The following is a 19,606-nucleotide window of genomic DNA, read 5'->3' on the forward strand; positions in this document are numbered from 1 at the left end:
TATATATTTAATTGGATTTGTCTGTGTTCAGAGCAGAAATGGTTGAACTCTTTTAATACCTGCATGCCTTTTCCCCTCTGCTGCTTCTTCTGCTTCCTCTTGCTGAAGTCTGTTTCAATTCACCTAACTTTGGACCAAAGCATCTGAGGAGTATTTGGTAAATATAGTTACCTTAACACATTCTATAATTCCTGTGTTTCATCATTTCTGTCTTGGAGGGGCTTAGATTCTTCTCACTGCTTTGTCTAAGCCTTTGTATTTTGAATGAGGATGAAGTATCTTGTATGAAGAAACGCTTTCTTTTCCTTGTGATATTGCATCAGGAACTTATGGGGTGTCAGAAAGGGTTTTATGGCATTGCCAACACCTCTGACACTGTGCATAGTTTTAAAGGAATAAGCAGTATTTCACTTAAAGTATATATGAAGCACTGGATTATCAGGAGAGTAATAATTTCTAGTAAACCTTATGGATGTTTCTTTTTTCTACAAGAATTACGTGCTGATCTATATGGTAAAGATTTCCCTAACTGTGCAGGTATTTGGCAGATTTCCTCAGTGAAGACGTGCACTTTGGATGACGCTTGGAATGCTGTACTTCACCTGCCCCTTCATGCTGCCCAAGGCTAATTTCTACATACCTTCCACTGGGTTTGATACTTACATCACCTATCAGGATCTGTGAGGCCACCTCATTTTTAGATGAATGCATTTTTCAGTTGAATATAATATAGCCTCAGGTGTTACTAATTTTGAAAGAATCAGAACAGCTTTTGAGGCAGCTCTCTTGGTGACCTTCTCGTGTGATCAAAGGCAGGTTAAAATACCATGTCATCGTTTCTTCTGCATGAGCTCAGCCACTCCTTAATCAACTTAATGCTTTCTCCTCCTTTTTATTAAAACTAACTTTTTTGATCCTGACACTTGGAAAAACAAAATTATCAGAATGGGACCAAATTCAGTGGCATAAGGCTGCTGGGTGTTTTTACCACTTTCAGCAGTAGTTAGCCCTAGTGATTGCAGTTCAGTATGTAGAGACTGTATATTTGATTTTAGATAGCAGAAAGACTTTCTTCATGATTTTTTCCTTCCGCCTCCCTCCCCCCCCCCATTTAGAAAGCAACAACAGCAGCCGCCACCAGGCATGAGATTAATATCTAGTAAGGTTTTTTTTTTTTTCAGGAAAGTAGGTGGAGTCAGGCTCTACTGATGTCTTACCTTGATTCACAGCAGAGATAAGAGTGCTGCTGGGCTATTTACAGGCACAACTGATGAAAGAAGGTTTGCATTTTCTTGTGAATATAAGAGGAGAACCAGATATGATTCTTTCAACCTGTAAGTAAACTGGCCCACATATTTTTCTCTTGAAGTATTGTTTTGTGCAGCAGTTGTGTGTATACAGCAAACAAGCTACTTAATTATTGCCATAATGATACCCAATAGTTTTCTCTCATGTGGCTTGGTTGCAGATTGAGTGGTCTGTATTTGGACTCCTTTTCTTGATTTTCAAAATTACTACATAAATTTGAATCCATTATACGATGGATTCAGTAAAACATCTATTCTGATGGAGATGGATGGAACTGTGGAGTTGTTTCCATATGTGTCCTTAGTGGCACATAGAAATTAGATATGAATTAAAAGTTTGGTAGAACTTGAGCCTGCTTTCCTCTGGTGCAGAATTAGTACACAGAAGAACACAGCTGAAGTTTGTACATTTGAAAAGCTGAAAGCTTATCTTTTGAAGTATTTTTTAGCAGCAAACTGTACTGGAATTTTCTACTAGATTAGCTGTCAGTGTAGTTGATCAGGAGGCATACATATATTGAGCATTGTGGTAAAGACTTGGTTTTGTTGGGTGAAGCTGAATTTGAGTTTTTCTCAGTATAGCTTTGTATACAGTTTTAATGTATCTCTACTGCAAGCATGAGAACTCTGCAGAACATTCAGTACAAATACACATCCTAGAAATGGGCTATGGCACTTTCAAAATCAGTAGTGCTTTGAGGTGCAGTGAATCAGAAAAGTGATCAAAGCGAACCAGATCAAGAGACAAAATAATAAAATGCTGATTAATAAGAACTCATCTCTAACACGTTGCTTTCATCTAATCCTTTGATACTATTTCCCAAAGACTACAAAATTGAGTGAGGTATAACTGAAGATAGGGGGAAGATTGCATGTATTTGTGGCTGATTCACACACTGTCACACAATTTTATCAACCCAAGGTGTTCTGCTGGATGTTCTAGGGCTCTTTTAGCAAAACTACCTGCAGCAATGGACCATCCCAAAGGACATGTATCTTTTTACCGTGTCTTTTCTGGTTTTTGTTTGTTTGTTTTCTTTGTATTTGTCAAGTGAGCTTCAACATCTCATTCCCAGGATTTATGCTTCTGCAGGACTCACTTGCCACTATATCTTCTCACTTCTCAAAACCAGGCAAGCTAAAAAAAATTGATTTTGGGCATCATAGTCCTGTAAGTGATTATAATTAGTGCTGGTGTTGGGTTTTACACTTGTTAACCTGTCATCAGGAAAACGTGACTTTTAAGAAACCTCTTTCCAGGAAGAAAAAATACTAGCAATTAAATGGGCTATGCTTTTTTGTTGTTGTTGTTGTTCCCATGTTAAATTGAATATGGAATTGGCTGACCTCTGAGATTGCAAACATTTGTTGGAAATTGGAAACAGAAAATGCTCTACTCAGCAAAAGGAGGAGGTGTTGGCAAATCCTGGATGCAGCAGCCTAAATTCTCATCTTGTTTGAGTTGAATCTACATTTCAAGTTCTCCACCCAACTGATTTGTTAGAGATCCTTACTTCCTAGGGATCAATGCCAAACGTATTTTTGTAGTTTATGTTTTGACAGAGCTCAAGGGAATGTGGGCTGAAAGGTGCAGAAGACACTGTGGGTGCTGGAGAATTTTCTGCTTTCACTGATGCCATCACTGCTGGGTTTTTAAATAATGAACTCTTCAGTGTGGTCAGGGGATCAAGGCCTAATTAATATGTATGAGACTAAAAATCTTTGAATCCAGTGTTTTATTTAAGAGAAGGTCCTTAATTCTAAACAGGGAAATCAGAATTCTTCCACTGATTCCTGTTTGTACGTTTTAGGGTATAGCAGAAAAGAGATTCAAGAAGAAATGCTGAAAATCCATTTTCAATTTCTTTCTTGCTTTTTGTGTGTGTATTAAAATACAGGGAGGTGTCTGTTTAATTTAATTTTTTTATTTTGATTTAAAGCTTTTGAGTAGAAGACGGTAAAGACAAAGGAAGAGCCTCAGTCATTGGGAGGGTGTGTGCAGCCATAAAAGTCTCAGGCAGGAAGTACAGGTTTCCTGTAGCTGTGCAATGAGCATCACTAGGGCATCTGGAGGTAGTGCCCTACATGTAGATATCTGCTTGTGTTGCTAGCAAAGATCAAATTGCTCAGTGTGTCAAAGTTTTCACCATTTGCAGTGTTGGCCAAATATGTCAAAAAAGGAGGTTGGTGTAGAACAAATGTGGTCTAACCTATGCGTTGACTTCCAGCTTTGGCTCTGTGTTGTCAGCTTTACAATCTTACTAGAACATCAATTTCATATTTGTTTCAGAATCAAACAAATCTAATGAGAAATGATGTATCTAATCAGACCACATGCAGTGTCAGAAACAGATAAGTTTTCAAATGTCTTCTATTTCCTTTTGCACCTCACTTGAATCGTTCATAAACAATTACCTTTCTGGAGTTTTTTTCGCTGTTCTTTTTCTTTTTTTCTTTTTCTTTTTCTTTTTCTTTTTCTTTTTCTTTTTCTTTTTCTTTTTCTTTTTCTTTTTCTTTTTCTTTTTCTTTTTCTTTTTCTTTTTCTTTTTTTTTTTTTTTCTTTTTTTTTTTTTTTTTTTTATTTCCCCCAGGCTTAGAAAAGCAATATATATAAAACAAGTATTTCCCAGCTGACTTCTAGGAAAGGATTGTTTGTTCCAAGCTTGATCACACTGAAGACACTAGCTAACGCAGTTCTGCTTCCCAGCAATGTTAGAGACTGTGTTCAAAGTTAAGCTGCTGCAGTTTTAAGCAGCTGAGAGGAAGCTTAATGCATTAAAATTGTGCAGCAAATAAATTGCATTACCCTCAAGATTTTTGGCCTTGTTTCTTTAAAGAAAGTTGTCACTGTCATCTGCTTTGGGTATTTTGCATAGCTGTTAGTGGAAACTTTTATCAAACAGTTGATTATGTCTTCTGATTAGTGTAGGCTGGCCACCATCCCACACAGCAGGTTCTTTACAGGATGTAGCTCTAAGTCTAAGGGAAATGCCCTATGACTTTCATGACAAATACTCTAACCAAAACAGATATAAAATAGGTCTCTTCCACATCCAACAGAGAACTGTTTTTGTTCTTACCTTTCTGATGTCCGATATTTTCTTCTTTTCCTTTTATTACCATGAGATTTGCTGACTCATAATCCTTTGTTAAGAAAATAATTGCTTTTTTGCCACACAGGTTACTAAATTTGTGGTAGCACATTAGTGTGCTCTCTGCACACTTTGTTGTACTACTGATAAAAGACATTGGCAAATAATCTCACATGTTGACAGAAAGAACAACCTTTTTATTCCAAGACAGGTAATTAGAATCAACAAGCCAAAAACTCTGTGAGGGAGAAACAAATGAAGACATGGTGTGACTGTACAAGGAATACATCATGTAAATGATCATAGAATCATCTAGGTGGGAGAAGAATGTAAAGATTACCGTGTATAATTGTCAACAAGATTAAGGAACAAAATACCAAGACCTTGGGAACCCTATTTCAAACAACATTCTGAGACCTGTTCGTATGCTGTAACCTCCATATTAGAGCCTGTATGGAACTGGAACAGTGCAGATGTCAACCTTTTGCTTAATGATTTCAAGCCTTCTTAATGGCTTCTAACCCATTTTAAATCAGCTGAAATTATCATCATATCCTTGCTCCTCATACAAGATATACCATATTAACATTTCTGTAAATGTACAATGGAAGTGATGGTGTTTCCGTTGTATTTATCTCAGGATTATCAACCACCTAGCATGTAAGTGTAAAGCACATATTTTGTTAGCATATTAAACCTGGGTTAATGAATGCATTGTGTGAATGGTTGGAACAAAATAATGGAAATCAGTGCTGTTTTAAATAATAAAATATATTGTATGTCCTTTAAGTAAGTCTCAGTATAAGAAAAGTCTAATGCAAATGCAGGTCTGTATTTGGCTCAAGTGCTGTAGAAATTCTGTGATTGCTGAAGGGAATCAGTTGTCTACTTGTTTGTAATGATGTTCCCATCTCCATTGCACTGGAGAGAGCTTCCGCAGGGCAGTATGATGACTTAGATCAGTACGTATCTCACTGATGTCTTTTTTTTTTCTGTCTTAATGAGCAGATTTATCTCGTCATGTAGCCTCGTAATTAAGAGTTTTTAATGCTGTTAGTGGACAGATACAGCTGGGCTGGGAGGAAAGCTCAGCTCTCTTTGATGGATGCAAATTCAACCTTAATATTTTGCTAGATATCTCACAGCAAGAAAGAGTTAATAATAGAGCTAAGTAGCCATTCATTATGTAAATTTTGTAAACAGTCAATCACTGCTTATGTGGAAAATGTTCTTGTTTACAGATCACACCATCCAGTCTGTTTTCTGCTGCTGCTGCTGCTGTGCAGTACAAAAACGGTATGTGAAATGCTTCAGCTTTTCAGCAATTAAGGCAGTCAGAATGTTTATACATGAAATCCATCTATTTTAAAAACTATCTTAGGATTTTAAATGTCCGTATACCCTCAGTAGAAAGACTAAATATGCAGAAGTTTAAAGAAGCTCTACCCTGCACGTCCCTAATATGAATGAAGGCATACGTTTCCATAAATATTTTCATGTGGATGTTTATAAAAGTTTATTCTCAAAAGCAATTCTTATTTTTCAAAATTAGAGCAATGAGAACAAAGATAAACATGGACCCCGACACTGACCTGGAGACCAAGTACTCAGCCTCTCAATCAAAGGATTCCTATACACCTGCTTGGAAGTGTAAGGTAAATAACATTTTGGTAGATGAAAAAAACTGAGATGATGTGACATCCAGTGACTCACTGCTGAAACAAGCAGAGGAGTAAGTAGCTTGGGCACATTGGTTGCTTGGTTGTATAAACCTTTAAAAAATTGTAGTATCCAAAGATTCATACTGATGGAAATAAAGGATTGTAGTGAGGTTCCCAAGTTTTCTGTCACGGATGAGGGTAGTTAATTCTTCAGTTTTGGATTTGGCTAATGGAGGTGGGAAAGGAAAGGACTGCCCTGTAGGGAAGGTGCAGTTTCATCATCACAGAACTGCGCGGGTTGGAAGGGACCTCAAGAGATCACTGAGTCCAACTCCTGTACTAAAGCCACTGCCCTATGATATGTCACACAGGTAGGCATTCAGGTGGGTCTCGAGTATTTCTGTAGGAAGAGACTCCACAGCCTCTCTGGGCAGCCTATTCCAGTACTCCATCACCCCTACTGTAAAGAAGTTTTTCCGCGTACTTGCATGGAACTGCAATCATACTATGTAGGAGTCAACCAAAGAACAGGAGGAAGATTAGGTAGATGGCTTGTCTTATATTTACTTTACTTTTCATTTTAACTTTGATTTTTATACCACACTGCTTTACAAATAACTGTTTTACAAGGTTATTGTGCTTTATGGTGAAAATTTATGACCATGATTAATACCTTCTGTTTACTGAGATGCTATAGATGTAGGAGACTTATACAAGAAATAGATGAGAGAAAAGGCTAACTATGGGAGATGCTTTCTTTTTCACTAGCGTAAGAAGAAACTGCATGTAAAGAACAAGCCGTTACCTCCTCTACCTGTTGAGGCTTTCAAAGACTACACAGAAACCCTCAAAGTTATTGCACTATATGACTTTCCTGCTAGAGGACCCTCTGATTTAACACTCAAGCAGTCAGAAGAATACCTTATCCTTGAACAGTATGATCCTCACTGGTGGAAGGCAAGAGACCAATATGGGTAAGAGACTGGGCATCTAATTTTAAAGCCTCTTCCTACACAGAGATTAAAAAATCTCCATCCCTTTGTAGGATTATCTTACAACCCTCTGAGCATGTAGAATGAGATACTTGTAACTTTAATGGAGGTTTGAAGGTATAGAGCTTGGTACAAGGGACAAGGCTGACTGAGAAGAGTTTGGAAAGTATCTGCCACTGCAGAAAGGGGGTGGCATCTCCCCTCTACTGGGAATGCAGGATTAAGTCATAGTCATAAAGTTCCAAAGCAGTATGAGTACATCTGAAGACTATGTGAACCACTGGGCTTTGAGCCATGTGAAAGTCCAGCTTTATATGCTTCAAGTGCTCTACCACGTGTTGTATATGTGTAAAGTTTTCGTAAAGACTTCTAAGACTGATAAGACATTTAAGTGAAACAAAGCCCCTAATCAAAGGTTCTTGGGCATTTTACAGAGGATCTTTTAGGATCCTTGCTGCATTTATATTTCTTTTCACGCTGGTTGTCTTTCTCTACAATTTCTTCAGAGTATCCTGTAATCTGATATGAAGAGTGATTACATGTTATGTAATAACTGTCTCTTTTTCATTCACATCCCTCATTTAAATACTTCTAAACACTTTTGTCTTTTCTCAAGTCAGATTTGCACTTAAAGTCCACTTCATTATTATTTTGTATACATGTGCAAGCACATACTTTCTACATATTGAAGAACTGTTACTAGGATAGAAGTAAAGCTAACGATTTCTGATTTGGAAGAAATGTCACTTTTTTTTGGTAAGCTTTGCTTTGATTTTACTTGGAAATTTTCCTTAACATGCTGTCCTTGGCACCCCAAGTAAGTACCTGTCGTTTCAGTAGCCATCCATAGTCTGGAGCAGAAACACCTTGACTCAGATGAGAGGAGTTATACTTTTTTTTGATTCTCATGTTGGGATTCAGAATCAAAAAACATACCAATAGTGTAAATAACTTCTGTCATTCAATAGAAGATATGCATCTTACTCCTATTCTCTGTTATCTTCAATGTGTTTCAGGAATGAAGGTCTAATTCCTAGCAACTATGTTACTGAGAACACAGAAAGTAATCTAGAAACGTATGAGTAAGTACCCTTGAAAAAGATGGTTGTACTTTCTTTTCTGGAAATTGAGTAGTAGGTTTTAGCACTTGGTCTTTCAGCTTTTACTAGAAGACTGATTATGAATAGGTGTTTGTTTTCTTTATCGAAACCTCGTTTTGTTTTGTTATAAAACATCTCCCTTAGAATGCATTACACGTTTTTATTATGGTCTGTTTGGACTGTATAATGTGATGATGACTGAGTTGTGCAGTTGATACAACAGAAGGGAGGGATGACGTCCAGAGGGACCTTGATAAACTCAAAAGAAGGGCCCATGTGACCCTAATGAGGTTCAACAGAGCAAGGTACAAGGTTTTGCAGCTAGGTCAAGGAAACCTCAGGTATGTATGCAAACTGGGAGAAGAACTCCTTGAGAGTAGCCCTGCTTAGAAGGATTTAGGGATTGTGATTGATGAAATCAATCATAATGATCATATAATTATGGTAAATCATAATGACAGAATCAAGATAGGTCCTATTTCTGTAGGCTCACTACATAGTATCTCTTTGGTCTGATCTCTTCCTGTTGTGAACATATAGATTATCTAGAATCTAGTTTCAATTTCTTCAGCCTGGTTTCCTGGAGAGAAAAGTAAAATACGTCATAACTCCAGTGAAGAGGGGGCTGAAGCGGGGAGCTTCACTGTAAGATTCATCAACATTTAGCGTAATTGTTTCCTGTTTGGTTTTTTTTTTTTTCTCTGATTTCACCTCATGTTTAATTATAGTGAATTGCATTAAATGGGGAAAGTGTCAGATTTACCAAGATCTAATGAAGTAATTCCAAATTAAGAGACACTTGATATACAGCAGTGGTTAGTTCTATTCAGTTTTTAAAACTGGAGATAGAGCAATCCTTAACGCTAACCCTCATTTATGTGAAGCAAAGCAAATATTAATCTGTACCAGCTGAAGTTAATATGTCAACCTGTTGCAGGTGGTATTGCAAGAACATCAATAGAAGCCAGGCAGAACTACTCTTGCGACAGAAGGTAATTCAGCCTATACACTCAGTTAATAATAACTACAAAGGATTAATAGTAGAGGCATCAAGAGAGTTCCAACAGCCAAATCCATCTCTGTTTGACATGCAGTAAAAGAGGGTTCTTTAAAACAAAAGGATGGCTTTCTGGGGTACAGTGTAGTGCAAACTGTCCAGATATCCCAAAATTTTACATTGTTACCCCAGCAAATTCTATTAAGATTTTCCATATTGAGTAACAGGAATTACATGGAGCGTACTGTGCTTGTCTTTGGTATGAAACTCTGAGGGCTGAAATATTTGCAGTAAGTTAAGAAAGTAAATACCTTCATTTCTTTTCAGGCCAAAGAAGGCTCATTTGTTGTCAGAGATTCAAGCCAACAGGGAGTCCTTACACTGTCTGTGTATTCACAGTCTAAAGGGTGAGTTGCTCTCAGCGGTTGTGGTTTGATTGAAAATGTGAAGGAAGAGCTTCCCTAAAACTCACTGGGATGAGGGGCAGCCTGGATATATGGTGCACAGGAGCAATGAGTCACCAGTACTATTTGTACAGCACTGTGGCAAATTGCAGCCCATATACTGAAATGGTGGTGCTGGGCATTTGGGAGTCACAGAAATCCTGAAATTTTCTACTCCAAGGACTGCTCATCTCATCAATGTGGCACTAACAATAAAGCCTTGCAGTCTCATTTTGCCTGTTTTTACACAAAATACTGTGGCTGCCACACCAGTAAAATACAGTTAGATTTGTGGTATCATAGAGTCATAGAATTACTCAGGTTGGAAAAGAGAAGATCATCAAGTCCAACTGCAGCCTAACCATAGTACCCTAATTCTGACAACTCTCAGCTAAATCATATCCCTGAGCACCACATCTAAATGGCTCTTAAACACATACAGGGATGGTGACTCAACTACCTCCCTGGGGAGCCTATTCCAGTGTTTAACTACCCTTTCTGTAAAGAAGTGTTTCCTTATGTCCAACCTAACAACATCAACCTAAAAACATCAAAATGTTTCAAACACTTTTACTGACAATCATTATCTTTTGTTGATTTCAGAAGTCACGGTGGAGACATTCGACATTATCAAATTAAGAAAAACCACTTGAAACAGTATTATGTAGCAGAAAAATATTTATTCTCCTCTATTCCTGAGCTCATTCAATATCATCAACACAATGCCGCAGGTAATGGATATAAGTTGATAAGGTTTTACTACTGATACTCTGAAACTCATCAAGACCTTGAGAATCTGGATGTCACTCTTGAACTAATCCTTTTCTTCCAAAGAGATGCACAATCTTTTCTGTTGCTAATAACTTCAAGTGTACTGTGATCCTTTCGGCTGAAGCTGTAGCTGCAATGTGTGTACATCATGGGGGGAATGAAAATACCAAGCTCATATATATGAATGAAACTAATTTTAAAGAACTAGAAGCCTTATGTTCTTATCCACTCTGTATTCTGTTGGCTCATATTTGATTGAATGTGACTTGCACAAAATTTGATCATGGTTCAGTGACTTGCATGCATGCAATCTGAGAAGAACAGGAGCTGTGCTATGCACCAGCAGGCAGCTTTTGCAGATTGTGGCACGCACATGACAAACAAAAGGCAGAACTGGGGGGCACGAGGGCTCTCTAACACTGACTCACAGCCTATCAGAGTTAGCTACCCCCAGTTGTTGGCTTCTAGCAGCCTGTTATAATTTCTAGCATTCAAAATGCCATTCATTATTGGTTCTGCCTACCATTTCAATATGGATTTAAATGTTTTTAGCACAAGTGAATAGAGACAGAAACATTTTTGAAAGCAAGTATGATGTAGTGTACTTAAAAATGGAGTAATTGGTCAACAGAATATTGGTGCTTTGTTTCCTGCAGGTCTTATCACTCGTCTCCGACATCCAGTCAGATCAATCAGGTGTTCCTTACCAGCAACAGCAGGATTTAGTTATGGTAAATTCTTTATCTTGTTTTGGTGGAAATATAGATATCTGTCTGGGCAAGTGTTGAGATCGCATTCATACGGCCAATTGTGTCCCATGAAATTGTGTCCCAGTAATGAGAAACACATAACCAGCTTCATAATCACCAGACTTCAGGTGTCAAATCCAAATGAAAGGCCTGACTCTATTGCTTCAGTTTAGTGAGTGTTTCTTTCACAACCACTAATGCCTTTCTGGATTTCCAAAAGCAGGTCAGACTCACATATACGTTTACTAGATTTGCAAAAGGTTTTTTTTTTTAAAAAAAAAAATTATTTAAATGCCTATGAAAATAAAATTAATATTGTTGATTGGGAAGATTTTCTTTTGTCGGTTGTGGAAGTTTTAGAAATGTCTTACACAGAGTTAGAAAATAAGCAGTAAATGTTGGTGCTGTGCATACAGATCAGGAAGTTAATATTAACTGATAGATGTGTATGTATGAATATACATATATATACATACATACAAATATATATGTGTATATATATGTACGTATATGAATTTCCAAAAGCATTTATCTTAACATTTCTGGAGGGCAGAGTTATTTTGGTAGTTGCAATAGAGGCAGTCAGTAACTATTTCTGTGGCTATATTAGTCCTCTGGAACTGATTTAAAGTTAAAAACATCATAGATGACAGTGCCAAAAAAATATATCTCAGAGGTAATCAAAGCCAGTTTCTTGCCTTATCTTCAAGCCTCAGGCTTTCCTATGTTAAACAATTTAAACAGCATTCTACAAGCTGTAAAAGTACCACTCGTGTATAAACAAATACGTGTGGAAAACTCCAGATAAGTAAAATCCATGCTATAGCTGATGAACAGTTGTGACACCTTGCTGTGTACATTAACTGCAGAGAGGCATGTTTACTAGTTGTAACACACGGGGTTGTTTGTTACAGAGGAGTGGGAATTGAACCCTTCAGAACTGACGTTTGTGAAAGAGCTTGGGCGTGGGCAATTTGGAATTGTTCATCTGGGTAAATGGAAAGCAACCATCAAGGTTGCCATCAAAAAAATCAATGAAGGTGCGATGTCTGAAGATGATTTCATGGAGGAAGCCAAGTTGATGATGTAAGTACAAAAGCTATTCTAGCTCACAGATGACACTGAGATGACCAAGAAACAAATATAACCTCCAGGGCTAGTTGAACTGAATAATGTTCATCAAATACTAAAAGTGTTTCTCAAAATTATCACAAGAATGAAAGGTCTAGTTACCTTTTGAACTGGACTTCATGACCTTTATAAGTCTGTTCCAACTTAGGATATTCTTTGATTTTATGATTCTACCACCAGAGATAAATGATCTCCTGACTGAAATGCAATTTTAAACAATGTTAAACAGGAAACTATCCCACCCAAAGCTGGTCCAGCTGTACGGGGTGTGCACACGCCAGAAGCCTCTCTATGTGGTGACTGAATTCCTGGAGAATGGCTGCCTGCTCAGCTACCTGCGGCAGCGGCGGGGGAAGCTCAGCACAGACATGCTGCTGGGCATGTGCCTGGATGTGTGTGAAGGGATGGAGTATCTGGAGAGAAATAACTTCATTCACCGTGATTTAGTAAGTTCAGTGGGTTTTTCTGAGGTTCTCGGTGAATATTGATGATATAGAACATGCCATTGAATTTCAGGGGGTGCTTATGTGCCCTTCAAGGCTTTAACAAAGCCTTTGTGTACCTACATTTCTTTTGCTCCCTACTGCCTTACCTTGATACTGGGAAATGTGGGTGGCTTGTCTGCTCTGCCCTTCAGAAACAGGGAAGAGGTCACAGAAACACTTTTTTAATAATTCATATTAAGTGTCCTGATGTTAACATTCAGGAAAATGCCTGCTTGGGTAACTAGACTCTGCATCTGGAAAGTTCTTTTACTGTGCAAGGATACGTGAAATTATCACAACTCATGATACAAGTATTCACATAGGTGTCATGCTATGTGCATGAAATCAGACAGCAGTGAGAGGTGTTCACCAGCACTGAGCCAGAACTTTACTTTTTTTCTCATCTTTTTGAGTGAGGCACTCATCTCCTTTCAGAATATAAAATGCATGAGCTGAAAGTAAATGATCTATTGTATTCTTCTTAAATATGCTTTTGCCTGGATTTCAGATATGCTTTTCTCATTTCTCCTAGGCTGCAAGGAACTGTTTAGTCAATGCTGAGCACACTGTCAAAGTATCTGACTTCGGCATGGCAAGGTAGGAGGTACAAGCTCAGTGAGTGCCCTGTTTTGTGTCACTTGTAATGAGACCCATTGCTATCCTCAATGCTCGCTTGCTGGTGTGGGGAATTCCACAGTACACAATGTCTGTATTAGATGTCAGGGGAAGTTCTTTACGGAAGGAGTGGTGAGGTGCCGGAGTGGGCTGCCCAGAGAGGCTCTGGTTGCCCCCTCCAGGTTGGATGGGACCCTGGGCAACCTGGTCTAGTACCAGACCTGGAGGTTGGTGGCCCGGCCTGTGGCAGGGAGGTTGGAACCTGATGATCCTTGGGGTCTCTTCCAACCCAAGCCATTCTATGATTCTATGGTTCTAAGCTCAGTAAAGTGAGTGCTTCAAATTTCCAGAGCCCAGTGTGGTCAGAAAGACACTGGAAACAGAGGCAGGTGTTGGCCCTGACCTTTGGAGCCTCAACAGCAGGGTAGGTGAGAAAGGAAGACGTGGGCAGGAAGGGTGATGTGTGCTTCTTGGCAGGGAAGTGGTTTTTCTGCTTAGTGAGGAGACCAGCCACACATAAAGAGAGAGTGCAAGTACAGGGCAGAGAAACAAAAGCTCTGTCCACTGTGCAGAGGTGATACAAACACTCCCTAATTAGTCAGGGCTCAGAACAGACCAGTTTCATACCAGAACCTTTCTGTGGCTGCCTCAAAAATAAGAAAGGGACACAAAGAGTCAATTTCTCATGGCCTCAAAGTGTTGTGCCAAGGGAGGATTAGGTTGAATATCAGGAGAACTTTACAGAGAATTGTTGTGCACTAGAATAGGCTCCCCAGTGAGGTGGTTGACTTGCCCTCCCTGGATGTATCTAAAAACAATTTGGATGTGGTGTTCAGGGACATGATTTAGCAGAGGGTTGTTAGAGTTAGGGTAGTATGTTTAGGTTGAGGTTGGACATGACGACCTGAGAAGTCTTTTCCTACCCAAGCAATGCTATTGACTGGATCGATGGGCCAAGGTTAACGGCGTAAGTTTCATAGGACCAAGTGTCGGGTTCTGCATTTTGGTCACAACAACTCCAGGCAATCCTACAGGCTTGGGGAGGTGTGGCTGGAAAGCTGCCTGATGGAAAGGGACCTTGGTGTGCTGATGAATGGTCGGCTGAATATGAGCCAGCAGTGTGCCCAGTGGTCAAGAAGGCCAATGGCATCCTGGCTTGTATCAGGAAAGGTGTGGTGAGCAGGACCAGGGAAGTCATCCTGCCCCTGTACTCAGTATTGGTGAGGCCTCACCTCAAGTACTGTGTTCAGTTTTGGGCACCCCAGTACAAAAAGGACATGGAGGTACTGGAACAGTTCCAGAAAAGGACAATGAGGATTGTGAAGGGCTTGGAAAATCAGCCCTATGAGGAGAGGCTGAGTGAGCTGGGACTGTGTAGTCTGGGGAAAAGGAGGCTGAGGCTTATTGCTCTCTTCCAGTATCTGAAAGGTGCTTACAGTGAGAGTGGGGCAAGTCTCTTCTCACTGGTGACAAGTGACAGGATGAGGGGAAATGGCCTCAAATTGCACCAAGGTAAGTTTAGGTTGGACGTTAGGAAACACTTCTTTACAGAAAGGGTAGTTAAACACTGGAATAGGCTCCCCAGGGAGCTGGTCAAGTCACTGTCCCTGTATGTGTTTAAGAGCCGTTTGAGATGTGGTGCTGAGAGATAAGATTAAGCTGAGGGTTGTTAGAGTTAGGGTACTATGGTGAGGCTGTAGCTGGACTTAATATTTGAGGTCTTTTCCAACCTGAGTAATTCTATGATTCTATGATTCTCTCAGTGCAACATCCTGTGAAAGATGCTTTAAAAGATACCAATACATTACGCTTTCAGTTGCAAGAGTTGTGTAGCGCATACCTGTTGTCTTCCCATGAGAATTAATACAGGGGAAATATATACATCTCTTGTTTGGATATAGGGCTCAGCCTTTTAAAATATTACTGTATAAATGCCCTTATTGGTCACATAATTTCATAGAATCAAAGAACCATTAAGGTTAGGAAAGACACTAAGACCATCTACTCCAACTGTCAACCTATCACTGTACTGCCTACTAAGCCATGTCCCTTAGTTTTCCATCTACACATTTCTTGAACACCTCCAGATGGTGACACCACCACCTCCCTGGGCAGCTTATTACTGAATTGTAAACCACCTGTGCAAAATGCTGTCAGAACTTCTTGCACTTTAACACTCACTAAAATATATGGTATTTGCTGATGTTCTTTAGGTACGTCATTGATGATGAATATGTCAGCTCTTCAGGTGCCAAGTTTCCAATCAAGTGGTCATCTCCTGAAGTCTTTCATTTCAAAAAGTACAGCAGTAAATCCGACATCTGGTCATTTGGTGAGTGGGTTCGGTTAATGTGTGACGTGCTGTTTCCCCAAAACTACTGATAAGATTGAAGAAAGCACAGTTTTTTGCTGAAGTTTCCTATCTTAATCTACCTCACTTTTCATATCTTGTCTGTACAGGAAGAGTGTGATTTTTTTTATTTTTATTTTTATTTTTCCAATAGACTTTTAATCTATAATAATTGCTTTTCGACAGACGTGTTCTTGGAGTGTCTCCGTTAACCAAATGCTTATTAATCTCATTTCCATGGACCATCACTTTAGCTGTCTTCAATAGGAGCAGAATTACATCAGCTCAAAATCCTTTTTCATTCACCTCAGGTTTCCCATATTTTTTATGCATTATTAAATACATAGAGAAGAATGGGACTTCCAGTATTATTAGACAACTTGTGGGTTTGCAGTTCTTGTTTTGTTCTATACATTTTGATTCATTTCTAGGTGTACTGATGTGGGAAGTTTTCACAGAAGGCAAAATGCCTTTTGGAAGTAAATCGAATTATGAAGTTGTCCATGAGATTTCTGCAGGTAACCGACTTTATCGACCGCATTTGGCATCACACACTGTGTACAAAGTCATGTACAGCTGCTGGCACGAGGTTTGTTGCTCTTCCTTTCTTGTGATATTACTTTACTTCACTTGCAATGTTGATCCTCAAAAACTAGAGCCAAAACCTCTACTTTGTGGAATCCCCGGTAATTTTCGCTATGCTTTTTCACAAGCCACATCTAGTTTAGATGCCTCTGTTTCTTTTTACTGTTGCCTTCCATAAATACCAAGCATATTAACTACACAGTAGGACTACACCATCCATGGTTTTGAATATATCCCCTCTGCTTCCTCTCATAGTGTGCAGAAGAAGCAAATCTTCAGTTTTGCACAAAAATGCTTTCTTCTGAAAGTACTTTTTCATTGAATTGATTTCTGGCACGTTGATGAGCAGAACAAGATAAACTTGATCTCTTCCTTCTGTGTCAACAAAACAAAATAATATGAACAATAATTTTAAGTGGTAGCTTTGATGTACTTGTAACCATCTCCTATTAATTTAAATTTCTCCTCTGTTTTTTTTCTTCTTTTCTTTTTCCAGAAGCCCGAGGGACGTCCTACTTTTGCAGAATTAGTAGAAACCCTCACAGATATAATGGATATGGGATAACTGGAGGTTTTATACAGTTGTATTTACTGAAAAGCAAGCATTGAGCCGGCCAACGTAGCTTATACTGAAAACTTCAGCCTTTTAGAGCAGCCTTTACTTAAGCTGTTCGGGCTTAGCCTAATTTGGGCAAGATACCTGAGGAGACTGGGTTACTGGATTTGTACTCTTAAGCCTTTATTTCCATGAAAAATCTCCTATTTGGAAGGAAGTAACCAAGCTTACTTGCTGCATAAGCTCTTATTCTTTTTGTCAGAGCTACGCTTCCCATAACAAACTGATGATGATTTGTTGCTTATTATGGCTCGTGCACAGGGAAATAGTGATTAGCAGCGGCAAAAGTGGTGGAAGAACCTGTGACAAAGTTCCAGGACTAAAGGCAGAACCTTTTGCACTGCAAAACACTGAAGGAATGGAGCAGTTTCCGAGGTAACTCAGCACCTGGGCAGCATGCAGATGTTTGCCCAGACACTGCACTGCACAGTTGCTGGGGATCCAGGCACACAGAGGTGGTGGAGGCAGCAGTTGGTCTTTGGTGGCTCCTGACCCACATTCAAACAACTGGAAAGGCTCAGAAACCTTGAAGAATTTTAATCCTGCTCATAGGTAAAGGTGAATTTTGTGTGAAACAGAGAGAATAAGTAAAGATTATTTTATTTAAACCTCACCCTTAAGTTTTCATTGTCTTCCATTCCTTGCTTGCTGCAGCACACTCAAATGTCCGTGCTTTTCTTAGTCCTCCTCCTGCAAGTACCTAGAGTGGAGAACAAAGAAAAGCTGAAAGCTGGCCGTAGAACAAAGTGTTTTGTGTTAGTTTAGCTCAAGTAGAGTCTGAGAGACCTGACTTGCCCCATTTCTGTAATTGTATCTGTTAGCTTATTATTAACTTCTTAACTTATTAACTTCTAATTCTTAATTTTGGTCAAGGAAAATGTATTACAGGAAAGACAGGTGAATTTGGTGATTTTTCAGTACAGAGAACAGTCAAGTCATTACAAATAAGTATAGTATAAGTTATATACAAGTAAGTATATAATATAGTTGTTTAAAAATGCGGTTGCGTTATGAATTATTAACACGTAAGCACATCATATTTCATTTTATAACATATCATAGACAAAATACGCCAAAGCCAGTAGATGAAGAATGATGGATGTCTGAAGAAATTAGCTTTTTCATTTCTGCATTTTAAAAGTAACTGTAACAGTACAACCAATCATTCCAAGTTTTGGATTTCCAGAAGGTGATGGCATCTCTGGGCCAAATTTGTGGCTTTATTTAGTTCACTTTTTACTGCAATATCATTCCTATAGTTACCAACCCTTGGGGAAGGGAGTGCTTAACTCTATTTGGGAGTAACTTCATGCACTTCCTTCTGCTCAAGTGAAACCTGATATTCTCATCCATTTGTGTAATCTGCTGTAAGAATTGCCACCAACCTATGGCTCTGTTTACTTTTATAACTGACTTATTTGTGTGCATTCAGTTCCATCCCAGACGTATAACTGCATATAAGCCTATACAATTTAGTCCTCTGCTTTGAGCTCACTACAAGTTTATGCCTGTATTACATAAGCACAATACTGAGCTGATGATGCTCTACAAAAAAAAATTCAAACTCTATCTGAAATTTAAATGCACTCAGGGACTTTTAATAATCTAAGAGGAATATTTTCTGAATGCTCTCGTAAAACTGGTTTTGCTACATGTATTACTGCAAGTTAATATGTAATACCACAGTACCATGCAATAAAAAAGGGGCTCTGGTAAGTTCACGTTCTTGAAGCACCCTGCTTTTGTTTGTACTGGTGAGTTGTCCCATGGTGAGCATGTATCTTTGACATTCACTGGTCTCAGATGGAAAGTAATACTTGCCTACCATTACTTCAGCTTCAGAATTTCACCTTTCTGGAGGCGGGACAAATTACAAGTGGGCTGATGTCAGCACTCTGACGCAGACGAATTTAATAGCTTATATCACAAGGCTGACAGTAAATAAATTAAAAAGCACTATCATGTGCTTCAGAGTCAGTGGAATCAGTGTTTAATCAGTAAGAAGAAAGGTCTGGCAGGACGAAGGTTGGGTGTGTAGGGCATGTTTACTTACCCGAGAAGCTACGCCCACATACAAAAACCAACAGGGCACCTTAGTCCTTGTGGTGGCTCCTAGTGTACCTCAAACCCCAGGCTTGTGGAGAAAGGAGAAAGGAAAGATAGGTGAACAGTGAGAATCGCCCATGTCATTGACAACAGAGGCATATGTGTCTGCTAGCTGTTTTTTTCTTCTTTTTCCTAATAAAACTTTGAGTGTTTCAGAAGAAATGTTTGGTAGAAAATAAGGTACCTGAGGAGCAGATGAGGCTGTTTGGTCTGGAGAATAGAAGGCTGAAAGGAAGCTTTGTGGCTGTCTACAACTACCTTGAAAGGTGGTTGCAGTGAGAAGAATGCCAGTCTCTTTTTCTCAGTGACAAGCTGATAGGATGTGAGGAAATGGTTTCAAGCTGTGCCAGGGGAGGTTTAGATTGGTTATCAGGAAGTATTTAATAATGGGGAGGGTGATTAGGTATTGCAATGACTTGCCTAGGGAAGTGGTGGAGTCTCTGTCCTTGGAGGTACGAAAGAGATGTGTGGATGTGGCACTAAGGGGCATGGTTCGTACTTATGGGTGGTTGGTTGGATATGATTTTCTTAGGGGACTTTCAAAACCAAATAGTTCTACTAAAAGAGCAGTAAAGATTTAAAAGAAGCACAGTATCTCTCTAAGGC

The 19,606-nt window shown here is 39.1% G+C and overlaps 1 protein-coding gene across 1 annotated transcript; it reads left to right on the forward strand.

Moving 5' to 3' along the window:
* The first annotated feature begins 1,166 nt into the window (after positions 1-1,166).
* Positions 1,167-17,507, forward strand: TXK (TXK tyrosine kinase). The gene is made up of 15 exons (XM_015862356.3): positions 1,167-1,334; positions 5,641-5,695; positions 5,952-6,054; positions 6,829-7,034; positions 8,069-8,134; positions 9,090-9,144; positions 9,477-9,556; positions 10,196-10,323; positions 11,020-11,094; positions 12,027-12,198; positions 12,473-12,689; positions 13,261-13,325; positions 15,557-15,675; positions 16,125-16,282; positions 16,775-17,507. Exons 1-15 carry the CDS (start codon positions 1,271-1,273, stop codon positions 16,841-16,843), a joined length of 1,632 nt encoding a protein of 543 aa, XP_015717842.2. The 5' UTR covers positions 1,167-1,270; the 3' UTR covers positions 16,844-17,507.
* Positions 17,508-19,606: the final 2,099 nt, after the last annotated feature.

The sequence above is a fragment of the Coturnix japonica genome, chromosome 4, assembly GCF_054131305.1.
Source record: "Coturnix japonica strain WE chromosome 4, WE-NBRP24, whole genome shotgun sequence".
In the NCBI taxonomy this organism is placed as follows: Eukaryota; Metazoa; Chordata; class Aves; order Galliformes; family Phasianidae; genus Coturnix; species Coturnix japonica.

Bases quoted from the DNA above. Each gene is read 5' to 3' on its own strand.
- TXK (XM_015862356.3), top strand. From the start codon at position 1,271: ATGAAAGAAGGTTTGCATTTTCTTGTGAATATAAGAGGAGAACCAGAT. The intron at 9,557-10,195 runs GTGAGTTGCTCT...TGTTGATTTCAG, and splicing joins GTGTATTCACAGTCTAAAGG to AAGTCACGGTGGAGACATTC. The intron at 16,283-16,774 runs GTTTGTTGCTCT...TTCTTTTTCCAG, and splicing joins TGTACAGCTGCTGGCACGAG to AAGCCCGAGGGACGTCCTAC.